This window comes from Pteropus medius, unplaced genomic scaffold (assembly GCF_902729225.1).
Source record: "Pteropus medius unplaced genomic scaffold, Ma_sr-lr_union100, whole genome shotgun sequence".
Taxonomy (NCBI): Eukaryota; Metazoa; Chordata; class Mammalia; order Chiroptera; family Pteropodidae; genus Pteropus; species Pteropus medius.
In genome coordinates this window covers 11,169,919-11,190,730 of record NW_024340692.1, presented here as the reverse complement: position 1 = coordinate 11,190,730, position 20,812 = coordinate 11,169,919, and the positions used below count along the sequence as shown (strand labels likewise).

General features: G+C 33.9%; 1 protein-coding gene across 1 annotated transcript in view; it reads left to right on the top strand.

Moving 5' to 3' along the window:
• The window catches only part of UHRF2 (ubiquitin like with PHD and ring finger domains 2), a 68,032-nt gene extending 54,675 nt beyond the window's left edge, over positions 1-13,357 (top strand). Inside the window, exons 11-16 of the mRNA XM_039880422.1 lie at positions 3,232-3,394; positions 4,068-4,208; positions 6,510-6,609; positions 6,942-7,099; positions 11,170-11,268; positions 12,325-13,357. Of these exons, the coding sequence (XP_039736356.1) occupies positions 3,232-3,394; positions 4,068-4,208; positions 6,510-6,609; positions 6,942-7,099; positions 11,170-11,268; positions 12,325-12,471 (808 nt within the window). The 3' untranslated portion in view covers positions 12,472-13,357. The remainder of the gene's footprint in view (positions 1-3,231; positions 3,395-4,067; positions 4,209-6,509; positions 6,610-6,941; positions 7,100-11,169; positions 11,269-12,324) is intronic.
• The last annotated feature ends 7,455 nt before the right edge of the window (positions 13,358-20,812 follow it).

Below are 20,812 nucleotides of genomic sequence, written 5' to 3'. Positions count from 1 at the left end.
AATTGAACATTAAAGATCTAAAATTACAATTCCATTACTTGATTATATAATTATTTGTAAGAAATCCTAACTTATTTCTTCAAATTATTAGTTTTCAAATGACATAATACATAATTCCCAGTCTTAATACATGCGCTTTGCATTTGAAAACATCCTGAAAGCTTTAAAAGAAGGAAGCCCACGTAAGTGAAGTTGAGGACAAGGTGGCTTTATCCACTACCCCGTAGGTCAAAGTTGCGTTCTACTCAACACAGATTTATATTTTAAAGATACACTTCTTTTTAGAGGATACTCACTAATGTGAAACAGGGTTATGTTTGGGAGCCACATTTATGCACGTAAGCGAAACATCAGATAACTTAATCAGTGCTACACTCAAGGTGCTTTCAGGATTTAAAATAATAAGATGTCTTTAAATATTATGAAAGAGAATGTTTATTTATGAAAGTGACCTTTTCTAACTAAATGCTTATAAGGTGTTATGAAAGACCACCTTGTGTTGATCTTTATTCTATAGAAGTATTAATGACATTCCAGCTTCCATGGGAAAAGAAAATAACTTCAAAATGTTTTATAAATGCATGCTAATATCAGTAATAATAAATTAAGTAATCCAAACCATCAGATAGCAATGACCACATTATAACTTGTTTTACTGATAATTTTGTGATCATTTCATAAAGTTGAAATTTTTTTGCATTCTATCAATAAGGGCGTTTTGTGGGTTATTGAGTAAAAGTATTTTTCGCTTTCTTGAATCTAAATCACTCGGTTTTAAGTAGTGTGCCCTTAATTTCTGATTACCGTGTGAAGTAAAGAATATACCAATATGGGTTAAAGACTTTGTTGCATACCAGGTTATATAGAATCTGTTTTTATGTCTTCTATATTATTTCTGACAGTAGGATTATTTTACTGAACCAGCAGAGGAGACAGGTCAGATTTGCTGGTGAAAACATTCCTGAGGCAGGAGTCCAGTCCCTAGCTAGTCTTTTCCTATCAAGATAGCAGTTCTTTAGGAAGAATGATCTTAAAAGGAGTTACAAATCTTTTGATGTGCTTTTGTCATCGAAAATGTATCTAGAATTTGCAAAAGGCTTTTTGAAGTTGTTGAATCTGAAAATTATATTTTTCTCTTTAATAATAATAGATTATTTTGCTTGAATGAAACTTCTTTCATAATCACCTGCACTTGTAATGTACATGGTAAATTCTTTTCAAGCTTTTGAAGAATCTAATAAGTATACCCTGTTTACCTTATGTTAACAGTCTCGTTAGAAAATAATTGACAAGTAGTAAAAATGTTTGTATTAAAAATAAGATAATGAAAATGAAATAGTAACTCAAAAACAATTTAAGATTGACATATCATAGACTTTGACATCCGTTCAATTAATTTATACATTAAGCTGTGAGTACGATTAATTGTAAAGACCTCTTAGGCAAAGGTGCTTATTTGTGTTATAAACATGAAAGCTGTGGTGAAAGGCCCTTAGCTCTTACCTGCAGTATACTCTTTCCTGACTAGTATATGGTCCAATTCATTTTTGCTTCTCTGTTAAGAGGTAGTTTGACACCTGCTTCTTGCTTTAAGAAGTTTGTTCCTATCTCTTCTCAGCTCTTTTACTTTATGAAGCTGAAGAGGGTAGCAGGGTAATCTGGCTGTCCTTTATCAGGGCAGTTAGAGGCAACCTGTTGAGATGTGGATAGAGTAATGGAAGAGCCTTATTGTTGTGGCTAGTTTCATCCTCTGGGACTCTTTTCACATACTTGAACAGCCTGAATATTTTCATGAAGCTAGAAGGGAATTAGTGCCAGTTAATGGTGGCAGTCATTATGACTGAAGGTACCTGTGAGCACCAAAGCATTATCTTCATTAACATGAAGATAATATTTATCCTTATCCTAGCTCTTTAAGAAGATGGAGTATGTATATCTCAATAGATATTCCATAAATAGCCCTATAGTCAATTTTCTTCTACCTCTCAGGATTTTAGTGCACTTCCCTTTGAGATAAAGATAACTTGGTAAGCTTTAACCTTTGACTGCATTTATAAATTTTTAAATTTTTTTTTAATTTTTTGTAAATTTTTTTTTAAAGAAACATTTTCTTAAGTTCACTTATTTTAACAATATAACCGTGATCAAGATATTTTAGTAGATTAGTCATTTAGTCTTAAGGTCTATTTTTTTTTTATTTGAGCCTGTATAAAAAGAACTATATACCCTGAATAAGATTTCGTATCATATATGATTTCACTAGATTTTGTGTGTGTATGTGTGTGTGTGTGTGTGTGTGTGTGTGTGTGTGTGTGTGTATTTTTGACCATACATGTTCTCAGTGGTTTCTTTTCACCTAAGTTAGGAAGTAGGTGTCTTAGAGGAAAAAATACTACTTTTAAATAGATTCTAGCTTGGTTTTTCTTTTTTTGGCAGGACTAAGTTCTCCCAAGAAAGGTCTTCTAACATCTAATAACCTTACTGATTAATTACTACTAAGTGAGTACGCATACTAAGGAAGCTTCAGCTAAATCAGGTGCTGCTTCCAGCTCAGTTTTCTTCCTGTTCATATGTCATCAGTAAAATGTAGTGGTCTCAAACAGCCAAAAGTCTTTATTGTCATGATTTAGCACAGCCATTTGAATGCTTCAGTTTTATTTAAACTTATCTTTTTACTGGAGGTCTTTAAAGAATATTCTCATATTGAGCTTGTTCTTAATATCTTCTAAACTTTGAGGAATCTCTGTTTTCTGGAATGTGGAAAGTGGACCTAGAAAGGTCATTTGTACCTTGCTGACAAATTTATTTTTCTGGATTTCTTTCTACATTATTCCAGCAATTTACCTCACTCCCTTATCAAAAATAACTATTAAAACAATCACTTGCTTTAGTTTCCCAACTTTCTCCCTTCCCTCAACAAACGTTATTTAAAGAAAATTCCATGTATTTCTAGTTGTTTTCTATTATACGTGGCACAGATGTTATTACTTTCAGAAGAACCCTACAGGCTATCTGAGAACCAATCCCCTGGCTTGGGGGTGACATCAGAAAACTGATTTGTCTTCTCTGCTGGTGGGGGAAAGCATAATCCTATTATCTGGAATAATATGGAAAGAATCATAGAATCTTAACCATCAGGTAAGGCATAATTCACCTTTTAATTGAGCTAATGATGCGATTATATACTTGAAGAAAGATTACTTGGTATAAAGACTTTGTTTTATTTTTTAGGGCATTGGCCCTAAACTGTGATGCTCCATTGGATGATAAAATTGGAGCAGAGTCTCGGAATTGGAGAGCTGGTAAGCCAGTCAGAGTGATACGCAGTTTTAAAGGGAGGAAGATCAGCAAATATGCTCCTGAAGAAGGCAACAGATATGATGGCATTTATAAGGTGCTCTATCTGGCATGACCTCTTGTTAGTCATTCTTCCTGGGCTTTCAGGACAGGGTTACCACAGGGAACTGCTCTACTGTGGGTGGGTTGGAGGAAACATTAGACCATCTTAGTTGGTAGTCTGCTTTTTCTGGAAATATAACAGCTGCACCTAGTGAACTCTTCAATACTTTTAAGGCTAGTTTTAAGTTTGTAAAGGCAGAGTTATATTTTGGGTTAAGCTTTTAATAAGTATATTCTGTATGATAAAACCATTTAAATAACTTTGCCATTGTGGACTTTGACATATATCTTTCAAAATGATTTTAATTATAATAGATTTTCAAAGCAGAGCACATTATAATTTTTAAAATAGGTTATATTCTTTGTTTAAAAAACAGGCATCTACTGCCACTTTTTATATACTGTTATGCACAAAATATTAATAAGCATAATTTTGTTAGTATTTCAAATTTATAGCAATCTATACCTATATGAGAACTATCTTAATAGGAAATAAGGTCAAAATAATATTTTAGTGAATTTTCTTAATTCATTTACTATTACAGCAAAGCAAGTACCTCCTGAAGTTGCACTTAGTTTGGGCAAGTTTAAACCACTAATATGATGACATTATGAATAATAAGTTTAAACTTTGAATCTCAAACTAGTACTGAAATATTATGATTTAGGTGGTGAAATACTGGCCAGAGATTTCATCAAGCCATGGATTCTTGGTTTGGCGCTATCTTTTAAGAAGAGACGATGTTGAACCTGCTCCTTGGACCTCAGAAGGAATAGAACGGTCAAGGAGATTATGCCTACGTTTACAGGTTAGATTACATTTGTCTAGGCTACTTGTGTATTGATAAAAATATATACCTCTGTACTATACTATCAACATGTCTTAACACTAGATGTAACCCACAGCAATTGATCAGTGGACTGTAAGGGGTGAGGAATGAGATCATGCAAGTATACAGAAAGAAGAGAAGTAAAGAAGTAGCATCCTAGGTGTCAAACAGCCCTAAGACCAAGAATCGTGCTTAGAAAAAGTTGGGCTGGTCATTGAAAAGTAAAATATTTCCAATTAAATTTGGAAATGACTTGAAGTATGAGGGAAAGGGATACATAAAATTTAGGTATAGGAGGCCTCGAGAAGGGAAGTTTATCCTAGAGGGCATAGGGGGTGTGTCTCTGGTAAGGGAAGGGGGGAGGTGACTTGTAAGAGTGGTCTGCTTCCTACCCTTCTCACTTTTCCTCACCCCTTTTCTCTCTTCCCCCTCAAAGCTGCTTCCCTGTCCTGTCACCACCTTTAGTGCTGTGCCTTTTTTTTCCCTTTGCCCATGCTTAGCTGTTACCCCATATAAGACTTTGTTGGTTTTGTGTGCATAGTGGATGGTATGGCTACATTCCCCCTCCACTTCCTATACACCCTAGACTTTGTCCCTGACACTGACTTCAGAGCATGGTTTGAGTTTATCCTCCATCATTTCCCATCATTGTGCTTCCTGTAAAGACTACCAGCTTTGTCATTTTCCCTGGCTCTGCCCACACTGCATGTGTAGGGGCTGAACTATGGGCAAGTGTCTGACCACCCAGCCAGGTGAGTGTGTGTCTTTTAGTGCAAATCTGTTCCTGTTTTTGTTTTCTCTTTAAACTCATAAAATTGATTGTTTAAATGAGCCCCATGAGCTGCCGAAATAACTGCCAAATACAGTTGACCCTTGAAAAATGAAGGAGATTAGAGGCATTGACCCCAGCACAGTCGAAAAATCCACACATAGCTTTTGACTCTGCAAAACCTTAATAACCTGTTGACTGGAAGCCTTACTGATAACAGAAACAGCCAATTGACACATATTTTGTATGTTGTATGTGTTGTATACGGTAGTCTTACAGTAAAGTAAACTAGAGAAAAGAAAATCTTAAGTTAATACATTTGTAGTATTGTACTGTATTGATACTGTAAGTTTACGTCATCTGTTTACAAGATGAATCGTCTGTCAGTACCTACATCAATATTGTCTTATATGATACAACACACCGTAGATGTTATATGTAGTTCTAACATTAGACATTAAAAATGAATAGATAATGTGAAAAAGAAATTCATATTTATAGGTATAACAATTCATAGATTGATAAAAAAAAAAGCTTTATGGTAGCCTAGTGTAGTTGATGTGATTGTTTCATAGTAATAAGGAAATCTCCGAAAATTTTTCCAATATACTTATTGAAAAAAAGTTCACATGTAAGTGGAACCAAGTTGTTCAAACCTATGTTCTTCAAGGATCAACTATAATACTTTTTATAAATGATATTTAAAAACCTATTGTTAAACCCATTTTCAGAAGTTTTTTTCAGATCCACTGTTCATCAGAGAATGTTCTAGATAGGTTAGATATGAAACTGTGAGCAGAAGCATGTAAGCCCATCTACTATGATGAGCAAATGTATCATTTATGAGTCTTGAAACATATTCAGCTTTAAACATGAGTGTTATCACAAGCATGTCAAAAAAAAAAATGTAGTAAAACTGCAAGGATAATAGGTAGAATTTATTCCTTAAAGTCTAACCTTTAAAAAAAGAATTCAGTAATTTAATGGCTTTAGGTCTCTTAAAAGCTTTTATTTTTCCCCCTAATTTTGAGAGATAAGAAATTTGATCCTTAACATTTTGGTGGTTTTTTTGTGGTTTGGTTTTTTTTTTTTAGATTGGCTCCACAGTTTAGTGTAATCCCGTTTATATTAGTACCATCTTTTGTACTCTGTAGTTGTTCTTCATTTACCTTCATATCTAGATTCCACTTTCCTTTCTACCTCAAAATTTTCAAGCCACCTAGTCACAACTCCTGAAAACTTTACTGTTTAGATCTGAAACTTAAGATCATTGTATTATAAAACAGAATATCTTAATCAAAACTACATAGTTTTATACTGAATTTGGGATTTTAATAGTCTTCTGTCTTTTGAATTTTGTTCTTTAAATGTCTTTTTCCTTTATATAAAGTTTTTTCAGTTCAGGGAAAATATAGACTACTTCTCCCTCCCCTTTTAAAATTTCTCACCAGGATCAAAAACTCCCCTTCTCTGTGAATTTTAAGTCTACATTTACTTTTTTCCCCCATCAGTATCCAGTAGGTTACCCTTCAGATAAGGAAGGGAAGAAGACTAAAGGACAGACAAAGAAGCAGGCCAGTGGAGCCTCAAAAAGGCCGACTCCAGATAATGGTAGGTAATGATTATAAAAAATCAATTCTAATATTACAGTTTCTAAAGAGAGAAATATTAAGAGAATAAACTGAGAAACTCATCAGAAATTAAAAGCAAGTGAAGCGGGGGGAGTTTGTTTGTTTTCGGATAGGTGGGTGCTTTTTTATATTTTAATAGTGTCAGAACCAAAACAGCAGCAAATATAGTATCCCAAACTCCAGGGGAAGTTAGATGCTGGTTTATGCAGGTATCTTCATGCTAAACATTACTGGTGCCAGTTAACTCTTTTATTTCATAGTTCTGCTTAGAATCACTTGTAAGTCTGCTGATATATTTTTAAATAAATCTAGATGATTGTCCAAGTGCCTCCAAAGTGTTCAAAGCATCAGATTCAGCAGAAGCTGTTGAGGCTTTCCAGCTAACCCCTCAACAACAACATCTAATCAGAGAAGATCATCAAAACCAGAAGCTATGGGACGAAGTGCTTGCATCTCTTGTGGAAGGACCAGTATGTAAAGACTTTTTTTCATTATGATTCCATGCCTTTTCATTTTTTAATTTATTTTTTAATTATAGTTTGCATACAATATTACATTAGTTTTAAGTGATTAGACTTGTATATACCTAATGAACGTGATCATCACGATAAGTCTAGTAACCATCTGTCATCATATATAGTTATCATGAGAAGATTTTTAAAATACTCCAATAAACTTAATTAAAAAAATAAAAATATTTTTAAAATAGTAATGTTTTGATAACAAATGATAAAAAAATAGTTTTCCTATGAAGTATCATTTTCACAAGTCAGTCAAAACTTGCTCCTTTTATCCAATCTCATCTAGTGTCACTAGCTTTCAGAAACAATCTGAAGCAGTACATAAATGCTCTTAAATTTATTTTAGACCTCTTAGATGTTGGTTTTTGACCTCTCTGTGCCTGAACTTAATTTATGTTGAGGTGCTGTTCATGGGAAGAATTTTCGGTTGTGGCACACACTCAACTTAATCTAAAACTCATCAGGAAACTTTTTATACTTCACAGTTACCCGATGGCATAAATCTTAAGCAATTCAGCACAATTTTCAATGCCTAAGTGATCATCCTAGGGATAAACTAGCATATTTATTTAAATACTTCATATGTTTTTAATTTTTTTCCATTTTTTGGTAATCATAAAATTTCAAAGTAAAAAGGAATTACAAGGTTAACTAATGCATGGATTTTGTATTAGCTGCGTTTTGCAAACAAAGCTTTCTTATCAGATCCCCAACTAGAGGTTTCAAATATGAATTGTCAAATTGTCCCTTGCTTTTATTGTCTTGAATTTTGCTTACAAATTCAAATCTCTTATGTTTTATTAGATAATATTATTATCTAATAATATTAATTGATATTAGATAATATTATTATCTAATAATATTAATTAATGTTATTATCTAATGTTTTATTAGATAATAACCCCCTTCTCATCTGTTTCCTTCCAAAGTATTGTGATGTGCAGCTATTGTTGGTGAGCTCTAGTATCCTGTCTTGAAATTCCATCTGGTCATCTTTTAGTAATTTCTTCTTGCCAATGTTCCTTTTATTTCCCTCTGCATTAGCCAGAACTTCTTGTTTGCCTGAAATAGGGTTAATGAAATGTGTGTGTGTGTGCGCGCGTGTGCTTTTATCTACATTTAAAGGAAATTCTCATAGAGTTTCTGTATTGCTCTTTGTTTGAGAAATATTATATTAAGGAAGAATATTCCTGATATAATTTTTAAACTTTTAGAAATGGGTAAGATTTATTAAATACTCTTTGGATTTATATTGAAGTCATAATTTCCTTTGCCTAAAAATGTGATATGTTGAGTTATCCTTGATAGAAGGAGGCTTACATGTTTGAAAGACAGAAGTAAAGTAATTTAGATCTGTGAGAAGTGTTACTTGATTTTTAGGTAAGAGACCCAGGCAGGTCAGGCTCATTTTCACTTAGAGCAAGTAAGATACAGCAAGCAGTTGTTGATCACAGTCTAATTATTCTCTGGTTGGAGAGGATACAGCTGATTAGTGATAACTTGAGGGAGTTCTAGCTGTGGGTGTGGGCAGGGGACAAAGCAAATATCAGTGAAGGAAAAAGCCCCCTGAGTGCACAGTGAAATTCATTTGCACATCTGTTGTCTGTACTGGACATGTGTATTGGGCTTCGTGTGAATCTTTTATTATGTATATCCTGTTTATGAATTTTAAAAAATTATCAAAATGATTGAATCCTGTGAGACTTGGCAAGGATGTTCAAATCAAGTATACCTGACTTTTCAACCCCTTCTTTCAATGTAATTTTCATATGAAATCAAGTCACCAGTTGACAGTTCTTAAACCAAAAAAAAGACTGAAAAATAATCCTGCCCTCTGGTGGCAGGATCTTAAGTGCCTAAGTCAGGTGATGTGATGTTGCTGCTAATGATTACTCTGAACGTTTATGTACTATTGGTGCCCTAGGCAGGTTTTGTGACCATTTTCTTCAGATAAGCCAGGAACACATTTATTAAGCCAGAAAAATCAGCTGTTGGCCAGTGGTGACTTTTAAATAAATGTACATATAATATATGTGTTTATATCCAGACACCTTCCCAAGGTCCTATGTGATCTGTCATCCCTACCTACCTCTGCAGACTCCTTTCGCTACTCTCTCAGGCCCGTACTGCTTTGGCTACAGTGATCTCTGTTATTTAACATATTCAACTCACTCCTGCTGCTAGGCCTTTATACACATAGTATTTCTCTGACTGGAATTCTCTTACTCCTTCATATCCTGTAAGTTTCTGCAATAGTATTACACTACTCAGAGAGGACTTCCCTAACTACCCTTTCTAAAATAGCCACTCTTTATTCTGTTGTTTTAATTTGCTTTGTTTTCTCAGTTATTACTATCTGAAATTGAATTTTTTTTTTTTCAGTCTGCTTGCCTAAAGGAATATAAAGTTCCTTAGAGCAGAGACTTTGCCTTTTCTATCATCACTGCTTAGATGACTGCCTAGCACATCGTAGCAACTCCAAATACCTATATGACGTATACTCGTATTATAGGCACCATGGTGGTACCGGGGAAATATTAGTCATTAACAAGGAAATTTTCAAGTACTAAATTTATAGCTTTTTCCCCATCTTCCCCTAATTGGTATATTCTTTTGATGTGTTGCATAATACTTTGTTGATAACTCACTTGACTTTCATAATCCATGTTTATAAATTAGTATCAAGACATAACTTTGAAATAGGATCTTTGATTTTTTCTTTAATTGAGGTATAATTAACATACTACATTGTATTAGTTTTAGGTGTACAACATAATGATTTGATATTTCTGTATATTGCAAAATGATCACCACAATAAGCCTACATTTGCCACCATACATAGTTACAAAACTTTTTTTCTTATAATGAGAACTTTTAAAATATACTCTCTTAGTAACTGTCATATAAGTATAGTCATCATGCTGTACATTACATCCCCATGACCTACTTACTTTATAACTGGAAGTTTGTACCTTTTGAATCCTTGCACACATTTTGTACCCCAATTCTGACCCCCAGCAACCACCAGTCTGTTCTCTGTATCTATGAGGTTGGGGTTTTTTTGTTTTGTTTTGTTTTTTGTTTTTTGTTTTTTTTTTGTTTTTTTTTTTTGTTTTTTTTAAGTTTCCATAGAAATTAGATCATACTATGTTTATCTTACACTTTGGGAATCTTTGGTTTTTTATTTTTACTTGACATTCTTGTAAATTCTACGTTTTCTATTAATATAAAGAAAAAATATATATATACTCTCCTACTACCAAAATAACTGAATAGAGGATTATCCTTGTGACTATTCAAAAATCTACTTATCTTTTTAGTTTAAAAGAACAAATGGGGAATCAATAATGGTTTTGAAGAGCATAGAGTACACATTTGATTATGTTTGCTTTAGACAGCTCTATCTCTTATAACTTAGTCCCAATTTGAGTAAACATTAGTATCAAGAAAATATGGAATTTTTAGATTCCAACAAAATATCACAGAAGATAATCTTAGGAAAATAAATATGTTGATTCGTTGGGGTCTTAGATATTACAGAGTATTATTGCCCAGTGCTGTTTTTTGTTTGTTTTTTTTTTAAGGTTAAAAAATATTCAAGTTTTATAGCAAAATATTGAATAAATAATGCTTATTCATGTACTGGAATACCATGCAGCTTTTTAAAAACTGTATGTAATGACCTTGAGATAAATTGTCCATGATTTTTTAATTGAAAAATTGTACACCGGATATGAGTTTTAGGGGAGTATTTTCTTTTTAATGCTTTGCCTTTGCAACCTTTTCAACCCAATCCTAATATTTAAAACTGATGTATATATCTTATGGAATGGTTTTTTTTTTTTTTTTTTCCAGTTTCAATTATGTGTTTGCTAGTCCTTACAATCACTATGGATTTTTTAAAATAAAAAAAATGTATTACATGGGACCAAGACACTTTTTTAAATCACTTTGAATTTTACTAATGTTTCATGAAATGCTAACCTTTTCTTTTCCCTTCCTTTTGGGTACCATCTAGAATTTCCTGAAAAAATTGGAGCAATCTTTTATGTGTGTCTGCTGCCAGGAGCTAGTTTACCAGCCTGTGACAACAGATTGCCTCCACAATGTCTGTAAAGTAAGTAGAATTCCTTTCTCATTTTCCCTTATTAAGCCAGAAGGCACACTAACCTCCAAACCTGTTTTTAGCATGTGAAGCATTTTTTCATAAAACAGGATAGTTATGGAACCTTGCCAGTTCAGAAGCATTTAATTACATCTTGGTGGTAGATGCATGTTTTAATTCGATAGTAATAGTAATTCAAATATATATAGTTGAGATATTCAATCATGTTTGGCATTGTTGAGGAGTTGAAATGGAAAAGAGAAAGTAAGGTGTCATTTTCATTGCTGTTTTCTCTTATAGTTTTGGTATGGTTCACACAGTACAGCCCAAACTGAAGTAATTCCATGCACTTAATGGAATCTAAAAAGATTCTGTCTGGCAACATGCCCAGAGGAGTTTGATATGTGCTATCAGTGTAGTGTGAAAGGAAAATTTGATTTTTAGTAAAACCAAGGTTGGAATCTTGCTCTACCGCTTGGCGGTTATGTATCCTGAGCTAACTTCTAAACTTTAGTTTGTTTCTCTTGTAAAATGGAAACAAACCTTCCATATCTGTGTTTGTGCCTGACTTTGAATTAGTTAAGTCTGTAATATATTTTGTACCTATTTATACATTTTTGGATGACACAGTATATGTCAAGTGATTTAATAAAATATATAATTTAGTTCTAAGCATGGAAATCCTGATTTTTTTTTCTTTAATGTTCTGTCAGGAAAGAACAGGATTAAAGCATAACCTAGAAAATGGGTTAGTGGGAACCATACATAATCTGTTACACCCTCATTTTTTACTGGATGAGAAAATTAAAGCACGCAAAAGTTAAGTCATTTACCTGAAGTCTCACAGTATATGCTAGAGGTGGAACAAAAACCACGTCTATAAACGGGTTTTCATAGTGCAGATTCAGGGCATTACAGGTTTTCATCTTTTATGTTTTTCTTGTTGCCAAACAATAAGTTTCTAGTTCGTATTTAAAAGCGTAAGTTGTTGAGTACTTTTCTACATGCTTTACCCTCAGATGAAGTTGGATGTGTTTTTTGGGTTTGTCTTCTTGTGTTTTGCCTTAGGATTGCTTACAGCGCTCCTTTAAGGCTCAGGTTTTCTCCTGCCCTGCTTGCCGGCATGATCTTGGCCAGAATTACATCATGATTCCCAATGAGATTCTGCAGACTCTACTTGACCTTTTCTTCCCTGGCTACAGCAAAGGACGATGATCTGTCTACATCTACTGTGTTGTTCCTGGTGATTTCTTTGGACAATAAAGAATCTAAAATGGTTGGGGTGGGTGGGGGTGAAAGCAATGGTGGACCATATTTCTCATGTTCTGAAGCAGCTAATCCTCTTTCCTACATAGCCATCATCTTGTGTGTGTAGTAAGAGGCCCATTTCTCAACTGTCTTTTAAATATCAAAAGGTAGTTCCTGTCAGTAACAACTAGTTGTAATGAGTAAAAGTCAAAGCCTCAGCTCTAGTTGATATCCAAGTTATGATTTATTTTGCAACTACCTCAGGACAGAAAAGATTTATGGGGATTTTTTAAATCATTGAATAATTAGTTAAATGAAATTTTAGCTACACACTGCCTCCCAAATATTAGTTGTGCCTGGTTCATGTAATTTGATTTTACAGAAAAGGAAATGACACTTGAGATTGTTGGAATGAACGCAGCTTCTGTAGTGTGCATAATATATTTTTAATGTCTTCTTCCATTACAATGTGTGTTTTGCAAGGACAGGTTCATTTTTTAGCCCATTTTGTGAACTCCATTGTGCTTTTTTCTGGTGTTTTATGCAAGTTGACTACTAATGACTAATGAGAACAATATGAATGCATTGTTGCTGCATTAGTGTAATGTGGTGTGGTTTTGCACTTAAAAAGAGGTGTTCAGAAGCTCTAATTGTAAATGTTTATGAAAAGCCTCTTCTGTACTAGTCAAACTGCTTTTAGTGAGTCTCACCAGTGGTTTTACATCTGCAGAGCAATGAGGACTGGGCTGACTTTTGAGAGGACTGAAATTGCTTCATATTGTGATCTTAAATTTTATATTCACTATACTCCCTAAAGTATACCTTAATAAATATTTTATGACCAGCAAAATAACTCATCTTGTTTCACTGTTTTACATTTGTCTGTCTTATAGTACATATTTTTAAGAATCAGTCACTTCCAGAGTGTTTCATAGTACATTTTTATTGAAACAGACATTTCGTGCAATTTTTTACCCTTGATTTTTGGTAATGAGAACTAGTATGAAATTTTAAGTACTAAGGACAGATTTCACCCTGGGTTTGAGTGTTTGTTTGTTTGATTGTTTGCTCGTTTAATTTTACTAAATGGGAAAATTTTTTCAATATAAGAACTTCAGTTTTATGTTCAATTTTAGCATAATTAGTGCTACTTCTTATTTCACAGACACAAGAATATTCTAAAACATAGTTCTAGTCTCTGAAACTCTTGTTATATTTTCATCAGAGAAAAATTTTAATTTGATTGAATTAATTTTCCTGCCCCTGAATTTAGAGCCATATATATAGCTAGTATTTATTGAATATTTGCTTTACACTAGTCATTTGTATGTTTTGATGTGTATTCATTTAATCTGATTGACAATCCTAAGAGGCAGGTGCTGTTATCTCTTCTTATGGTTGAATATCAAAGGCACAGAAAGGTTAAGAAACTTGCCAAAATCATACACCAAGGAAGTAGCAGAACTGTACTATGAATTTAGGCACTCAAGTCTAGAACCAGCAATCTTTACTTCTGCGCTATATAGGCTCTCACATTTGAGTATAAGCTAAACTAGTTTCAATGTTTTTTCTACATTAAATTGAAAACCAGATTCTGGTAATTGAAGCTATTGTCATGTAGAATTAGTTATAAACATTGGAATCATTTTTATTTTGAAGAATCAAATTTAAATAGGACCTTCTTAGATCGAAAATGAATCATTAAATTGCATTACCTTGTGTTATAATTCCCTCCTGCATTGGCCATCTCTCTGCATGAAGAAGGGTGGGGAATATCTCTCAGTTTCATCTACTTGAACTAGTTCAGTTCTACCACTTTTATTAATAAAATAGGTGATCCCCACAATTAGGCTATATGTTGTCTTAACTTTGCTATAACATGACAGACTAGGAAAGAATGCTGATTACAGCTTAACATGTTCAGTCAAGTCACTGTCAAGTATGGCCCAAAGCTAAGCAATTTTATGTTAGTCTTAAACTTTTTTTGAAGACTTTGGTTTATTTTACATAAATATTCCAGTTTTTATCTGAAAGATACAGACTTTTAGAAAACAAATACCCTTGTCACATATGTAAAAAATTTAATGGTAATTATGTCAAATATCTAGTAAATGTTCAAATTTATTTTGTCTCAAATGTCATACATGGATATTTTATTTAAGTTAGTTTGTTTGAATCGGGATCCAAATCTTCCATTGTTATATTACTGTCTCTTAAGTATCTTTTAATCTGTATATAGCTTCTCAATCTGTTTATTTTTTTCCTTACCTTTTACAATTTGTGTGTTGAAATTGTTTTAGAGTCTTTCTGACAACATAGATTTTTCTGAGAGTGGAATGGTTTAACCGGTTTCCCTTTATTTTCTGTAAATTGGTAGTTAGAATTCAAACATGACCAGATTCAGATTTTTTTTTTTTTTCTTTCAAGACTTCAGAAGTGGTGTGGTCATCCTTCAGGTGATATGTGGTATCTGGTTGCCTCTTAGGCTTAAGTTTCACTGAGCTTTTCACTGGATTCTTTACATTTGGTAGGTTACAGTGATTACTATTAAGTACTCAGCCACTTTCATATAGGTAGAATATTTTTCTTTAATTTTTTTCTAATTAGAGTAGGCAGTACTTCTAGTTTTAGAACTAACTTCTAAATAGTATGGTTCATTTACCAAATAGGTGCATGCTAGTATGTTTAAGGATATTAGGTAATTTTTTGGAAGCTAGCCGTCTAAAACACCCTTAGCTCTCTCACAGCAAATTGTTGTGACAGTTTGGCTAACAAAAGCGGGCCCTGCCTATATAACTTAAAGCCTTAGATTTTGATATAGATCCTACTTACAAGAGCTGTGTAGAAGTCTGCTCTGACTTGCCTACTATCTGCTCTTTCTTTCTTTGCTTACTTGAGACCAAACTTTCCCCCATTCTTCTTCTGGACACCCTAAAAGATGGAGCTCATGGCTGTCCACTAAATTTGAGGGAATTGAACTTGATGACCCACTTGCCACCATCTCAATTTGGACAGAGCTATTCTTGCTTGTCCACTGTCTGCTGACTAGTCCCCATACCAGAACTTTAAATCCTTAAAGGAATTGATATTTAATAACCTAGATTAAGCTACTACACAGGAAAGAAAAAATTAAATACTAGTCACTGGACATAAGGAATCAAAAACTAGAGAAACTAAGCAGGATGATTAAATGACTACTATTGAAAAAAATGAATGAAAGAAGTTTTACTACTATCTCAAGTATGAAATTTCATTGCATTGATGGAAGAACAAGCTGCTGTGTGAAGAGTAATTTGAAATTAAAATTCTTAGAAGTAAACATAGTCGTGGGGGAAAAAAAATGTAACAGACAAAACAGAATGGACACTGCCAAAACTTTGAACATACACTGAGTAATCCGTTATATATGGATATGCCACAATATGTTTATCTCTTCATCTGCTGATGGATATTTGGGTTGTTTCCAGGATTTTGCTATTATAAATAAAGCTGCTACCTTTGTGTGTAAGTCTTTGGGAAATAGTTTGATAATTTCTTAACAAAATCAAATATGTGCTTACCATACACATCAATTTCATTAATAGTTACTTAAGAAAAATGAAGAGGTATTTCCAAAATAGTTTATATCTTTTTATATTCCCGCCAGTAGTGTATGAGAGTTCTGGTTATCGCACATTGTTACTAAGGCTTCATTTTCTTTTCAATGTAACCATTCTAAAGGGTACGTAGTTTCTGTATAAAACAGGAGTTGGGTGATAGTCGATTTATTGTACTGTTCACCAGCTATTTCTGGCTCTCAAGTTCACATGTTAGGATTGTACATCATAGCCTCTTTATGGTTGGCTAGGGCCATGCTCTATGTCTGTTGGGCGAGTTATTTGTTTTTAAAATACAAACAATTATGGAGAAACTATAGCAAATACTTTGTGTACAGACTAGCCAGTGTTGATCATTATTAACATATTAGTTTTTCTTAAATAAATTAAATGAAGCTGACATGTGCTTTCATCACCCTGCCCATTTCCCTCCCCACCCAAGAAATTATCATGAATTTCATGTTGCCTTTTCAGTTTATGTGTTTATATATAGGTATTCATAAACAAAATCTAGTATTTCACATGTTAAAATTTATACAAATGATATATTTTACAACTTTTTTCATTCATCTATATTTTGGGGTCCTCATTTTGTTTTTATCATAAAAGGGCAGGGGTACTTTTTCTTTCTTTTTTTTCCTTGTTATAAAGGAATTGATCTCTCCTCTCACCCTCTCCCACCCTTGCACTGGACTAAAAGTTACTCAGTTATTCAATCAGCTTCTGTTATTTAGTGGTCATTCTTAAACTTTTAACATACCTATGCTTTAGAGCGTATTAATATTTATAAAATGATCAATACTTTAGTTTTTTTCCTGATTATCTCACCTTATTTTTATTTCCCTTGCTATTATCTTTTCTAACCTATTTTCCATGTTAACATTTACTATTTTAGTTATACCCTCTTTAAAACCCAAGTTATTTTTTAAAAATCTGTGACTTGCTGATTTATTGACAAGTTTCGTCTCTTTGTTTGCTGTTTCTTACTGAATACTTCAAGATGTTTTTGTACCACAGACCAGAAGGTCTATGAACAGTACATTTTCTCTATCTTTGCAAGTTTGAACATGAGTTTATTTTTCACATTGATTTTAGATAGATAAATTGACTGCGTTTTGAATTCTAGGTTGCTAGTTATCTTTCTTCAGCATCTTGTAGGTGTTCATTTTGTTCTGGAGGCTGTTGTTGCTGAAAAAAGTTGAATGTCAACTTGTCATTTCTTTGAAAGATATCTGTTTATTATTAGCTTCTGAGTTTCACTGAAGTCTGTCTAGGTGTGGATTAATTTCTATTTGCTTTGGGACCCATTGTACTCCTTTACATTGAAAATGCATATCTTCAGTTGTAGAAATTTTTTATTTTCTTTTAAAAATATTGCTTCTCTCCCACATTCTCTATCTCCTTCTGGACCTACTAGAAGTCTGTAGCAGTCTATCCTCCATTCTTTAACATCTTATATCTTTTATCTCTTTACCCTCTCTGTGCTATGTTCTAGGTGTTTTCCTCATATCTTTTTTCCAATTCATTGAATTTTCTCTTTGACGTTAGTCTACTGTTTAACCCACTTAAGTAAATTATTTTATTTCAAGAACTATTTTCTTCTAATTTTGTTTTAAAGTTTATCTGTTCGAGTTTCATAATCTCCTATACTAATTTATGGATTTCTGTTCTTCCGTTATCTATGTGAGCATTTAAAACATGCTTATTTCCAAGTCCTTTTAATCTTTCTCACATTTCTGTTTCTTAAAGTGAGAATTCTGCCATTCATTGCTGCTTAACATCTATTTTCATTTGTTTTGTCAATGTATGAGTTCATCTTCTGTGGCATTTTCTTTTCAGGGTTTTGTTTATGGCTTTGTTGTGGACACAATTGCTTCCTTTGGAGAAATGTTTAGCTCGTTTCATCTGGGGCCCTATATGTTTTCCTGAAACTGAACCAGTTATTTTGCTAATTTTGTTGAATGGAACCCCATGATGCGACTGGTATGAATTTGGCTACTGCATGAGAGGGAAAGCTTGTTTCCTACTCTGTCCCTGGGTTTAGTAGATACCGATTTTTCAGTCCTCATATTGGAACAGGAGCTTTCCCAGTTCTGAACATGCTTCTTACTGTCCATTATAACTGTAGCCTCAATTCCTAACATCTATTCCCTGACATCACTGAAACCCTACTTCCTAAGATGCGTGTCTAGTACAGCCACTTTCATGGCCCATGTGGTTTCAGGTCCTTCCTATGGATTTCTTCTGCATTTCTGCCACCTGGAGGTTTCTGTTCCTACTTCGAAAACCTGTTTTTCTGTGTGTTTTTTGTTTGTTTTGTTTTGTTTTAATGAGGGGAAGAGGAGTGTTTTACCAGCATGTCTATGTTTTTGGAGCAGGGATGGCAATAGTTCCCATATCTGTTCACTTCCAAAAAGAAGTGAGTGCTGTCAGTATGTTTCATGCATTACTTCACTTACTAGTAGTACCTACACAAGCTGTGAAGTAAGTGGCATTTTCTCCATTTTACAGATAAGATGGTGGTTCCAGAGAGTGAATTACTCACCCTAAGTCACAGATAGTCAGCAACAGACTTAGATTTTTTTTTTTTTTTAATTCTGGAATATAAAGGTCTTTATTAGAGTTGACATACAATATTAGTTTCAGGTGTACATGTAGTGATTTGACATTTATATACCTTACAAAGGGATCACCACAAGAAGTCTAAGAACCATCTGTAACTGTACAAAGTTACTGTGGTATTGATTGTATTTCCTGTGCTGTACATTACATCTCCGTGACTTATTTATGTTATAAATGTACACCTCTTATCCCCTTCACCTTTTTTGCACATTCCACCCACCACGCCATCCTCTGGCAACTATCAGTTTGTTTTCTGTATCTGAGTCGATTTTGTTCGTTTGTTCAGTGTTCTAGATTCCACATGTAAGTGAAATGATACAGTATTTGTCTTTCTGTCTCTCTCTGACCATGTCACTTAGCATGATAACCTTGGTCCACCTATGTTGTCACAAATGGCAAGATTTCATTCTTTTTTATGGCTGAGTAATATTCCCCATGTTTTTATCCATTCATCTCTCAATGGATACCTAGGTTACTTCTGTATAATGACTATTGTAAATGGTGAACAGCAGACTTGAATTTAAACTCAAGCCTGTGTGTTACTTTCCACTACTTTTTCTGCTTCACTGTGTTATTTATTTTTAATTTATATCACATCCTTTTGTCCTTTGAAAACCGGGTTTGGACACTATTTCAAAGAAAACATGTAACCTGACTGGATTTCATCTAGAAATATCTGAATGGTTTTCGTATGACAGTATTTCTTTTAGAGACTTCTTGTTTATATACTATAGAAAACATGGGCTTTATTCTTAAATTGGGGGGAAATAGTGAACTTGTTTAAGGATTGTATTGAACCTGCTTCACTGTGGCACCTTTCAGTCTCTCCTTCCACAACCGCCTCATGCCCAGTAGCACAAGATTGACAGCATTTCTCTGAATGGCAGACACTGTCCCAGACGAAAGGCTCTCTTTTTTTTTTTTTTTTTTTTTTGGACAAAATACAGAAATAGTGCTAACCCTCCACACTCCTCCCCCGCCCCTCCCGACATGGCTGGCACCACATACTACACTCACTCCTTTGCTATTTGCAAGTTTATTTAACAGCCTACCCAACTGTCTCCTTCCATGGAAAGTATTTTCCTCATTGTCTTTTGGAATGTATTTGAAGCAGCTCCTTTTAACCAATAAAAACATCTAGTTCTATTTTGGAGAACTTTAATATTCCTGTGTAGTTCACAGTGGATAAAATGACTTGAGCACAGGCGAGTTATCTTTTTTTCCTCTCTATTCTTTATGCCAGACTTTTAAGAAAGGATCTGTTTGCATCTAATTCTACTTGGGCTGCTCCTGCTGCAGTGAGTAGCACTTTTGGATCAAGTTCCCAGTGGCAGCACCATTGGGGGAAAGTCTGCATTTTTTTAGGATGACTGACATCACTCCTGGTGCCGTTGGATTCCACCCTGTTTTCTGGCAGTTTGGCTGTTACTTAAAGTATGTAAATCTTCTGAGTCTCACACCAAGCCTTTTTTGTTTTTACAAATGATCTTCAGAAGTGCTTTTGTAGGAAATTTAAAATGTCACACCCAAACTATACAAACACTTTTACTGGTGAGGTTAAAGTACAATGCAACAAACAGATCAAAAGTACCCTAAAATTTCTCTTGCATCAGTTCTGAAAACCTTAATCACTGTAAGAGTGGTCCAGACACCCAGGAAGTCCTGTAGGCCCATTAAAATGAATGGTAGTTGGTTTTTTCTTAACCCTCCATTGATTTTGTTGAATTCAGAAGAATTACAATCTCCAACTTGCATTTCAGAAGTTAATTTGTAAAAGAATGACAGCCATGATCTTTGACTTGATGTAGGTTGAAAGTGAAATAATCTTTTGTACAAATTTGTATAAATAGTTTCCATAGGAACAATGATATAGAGGAAAGGGCTATTTTTCCAGGTTGGCCTGTAAAGCCTATTAAACCGTAATCTAACAGCATACTGCTTTTACAGAAAAGGCGTCCGATAACCGTGGCCAGTTCCAGGCACCAGAGACCTCATCTTTCCCCAAACTGACTACATTTCCAAAGAAACTTTGAGATGGGTGATCTGACAGCAGGGACTTCTCACCATCCCCAGGGAGTTGCATGTATGAG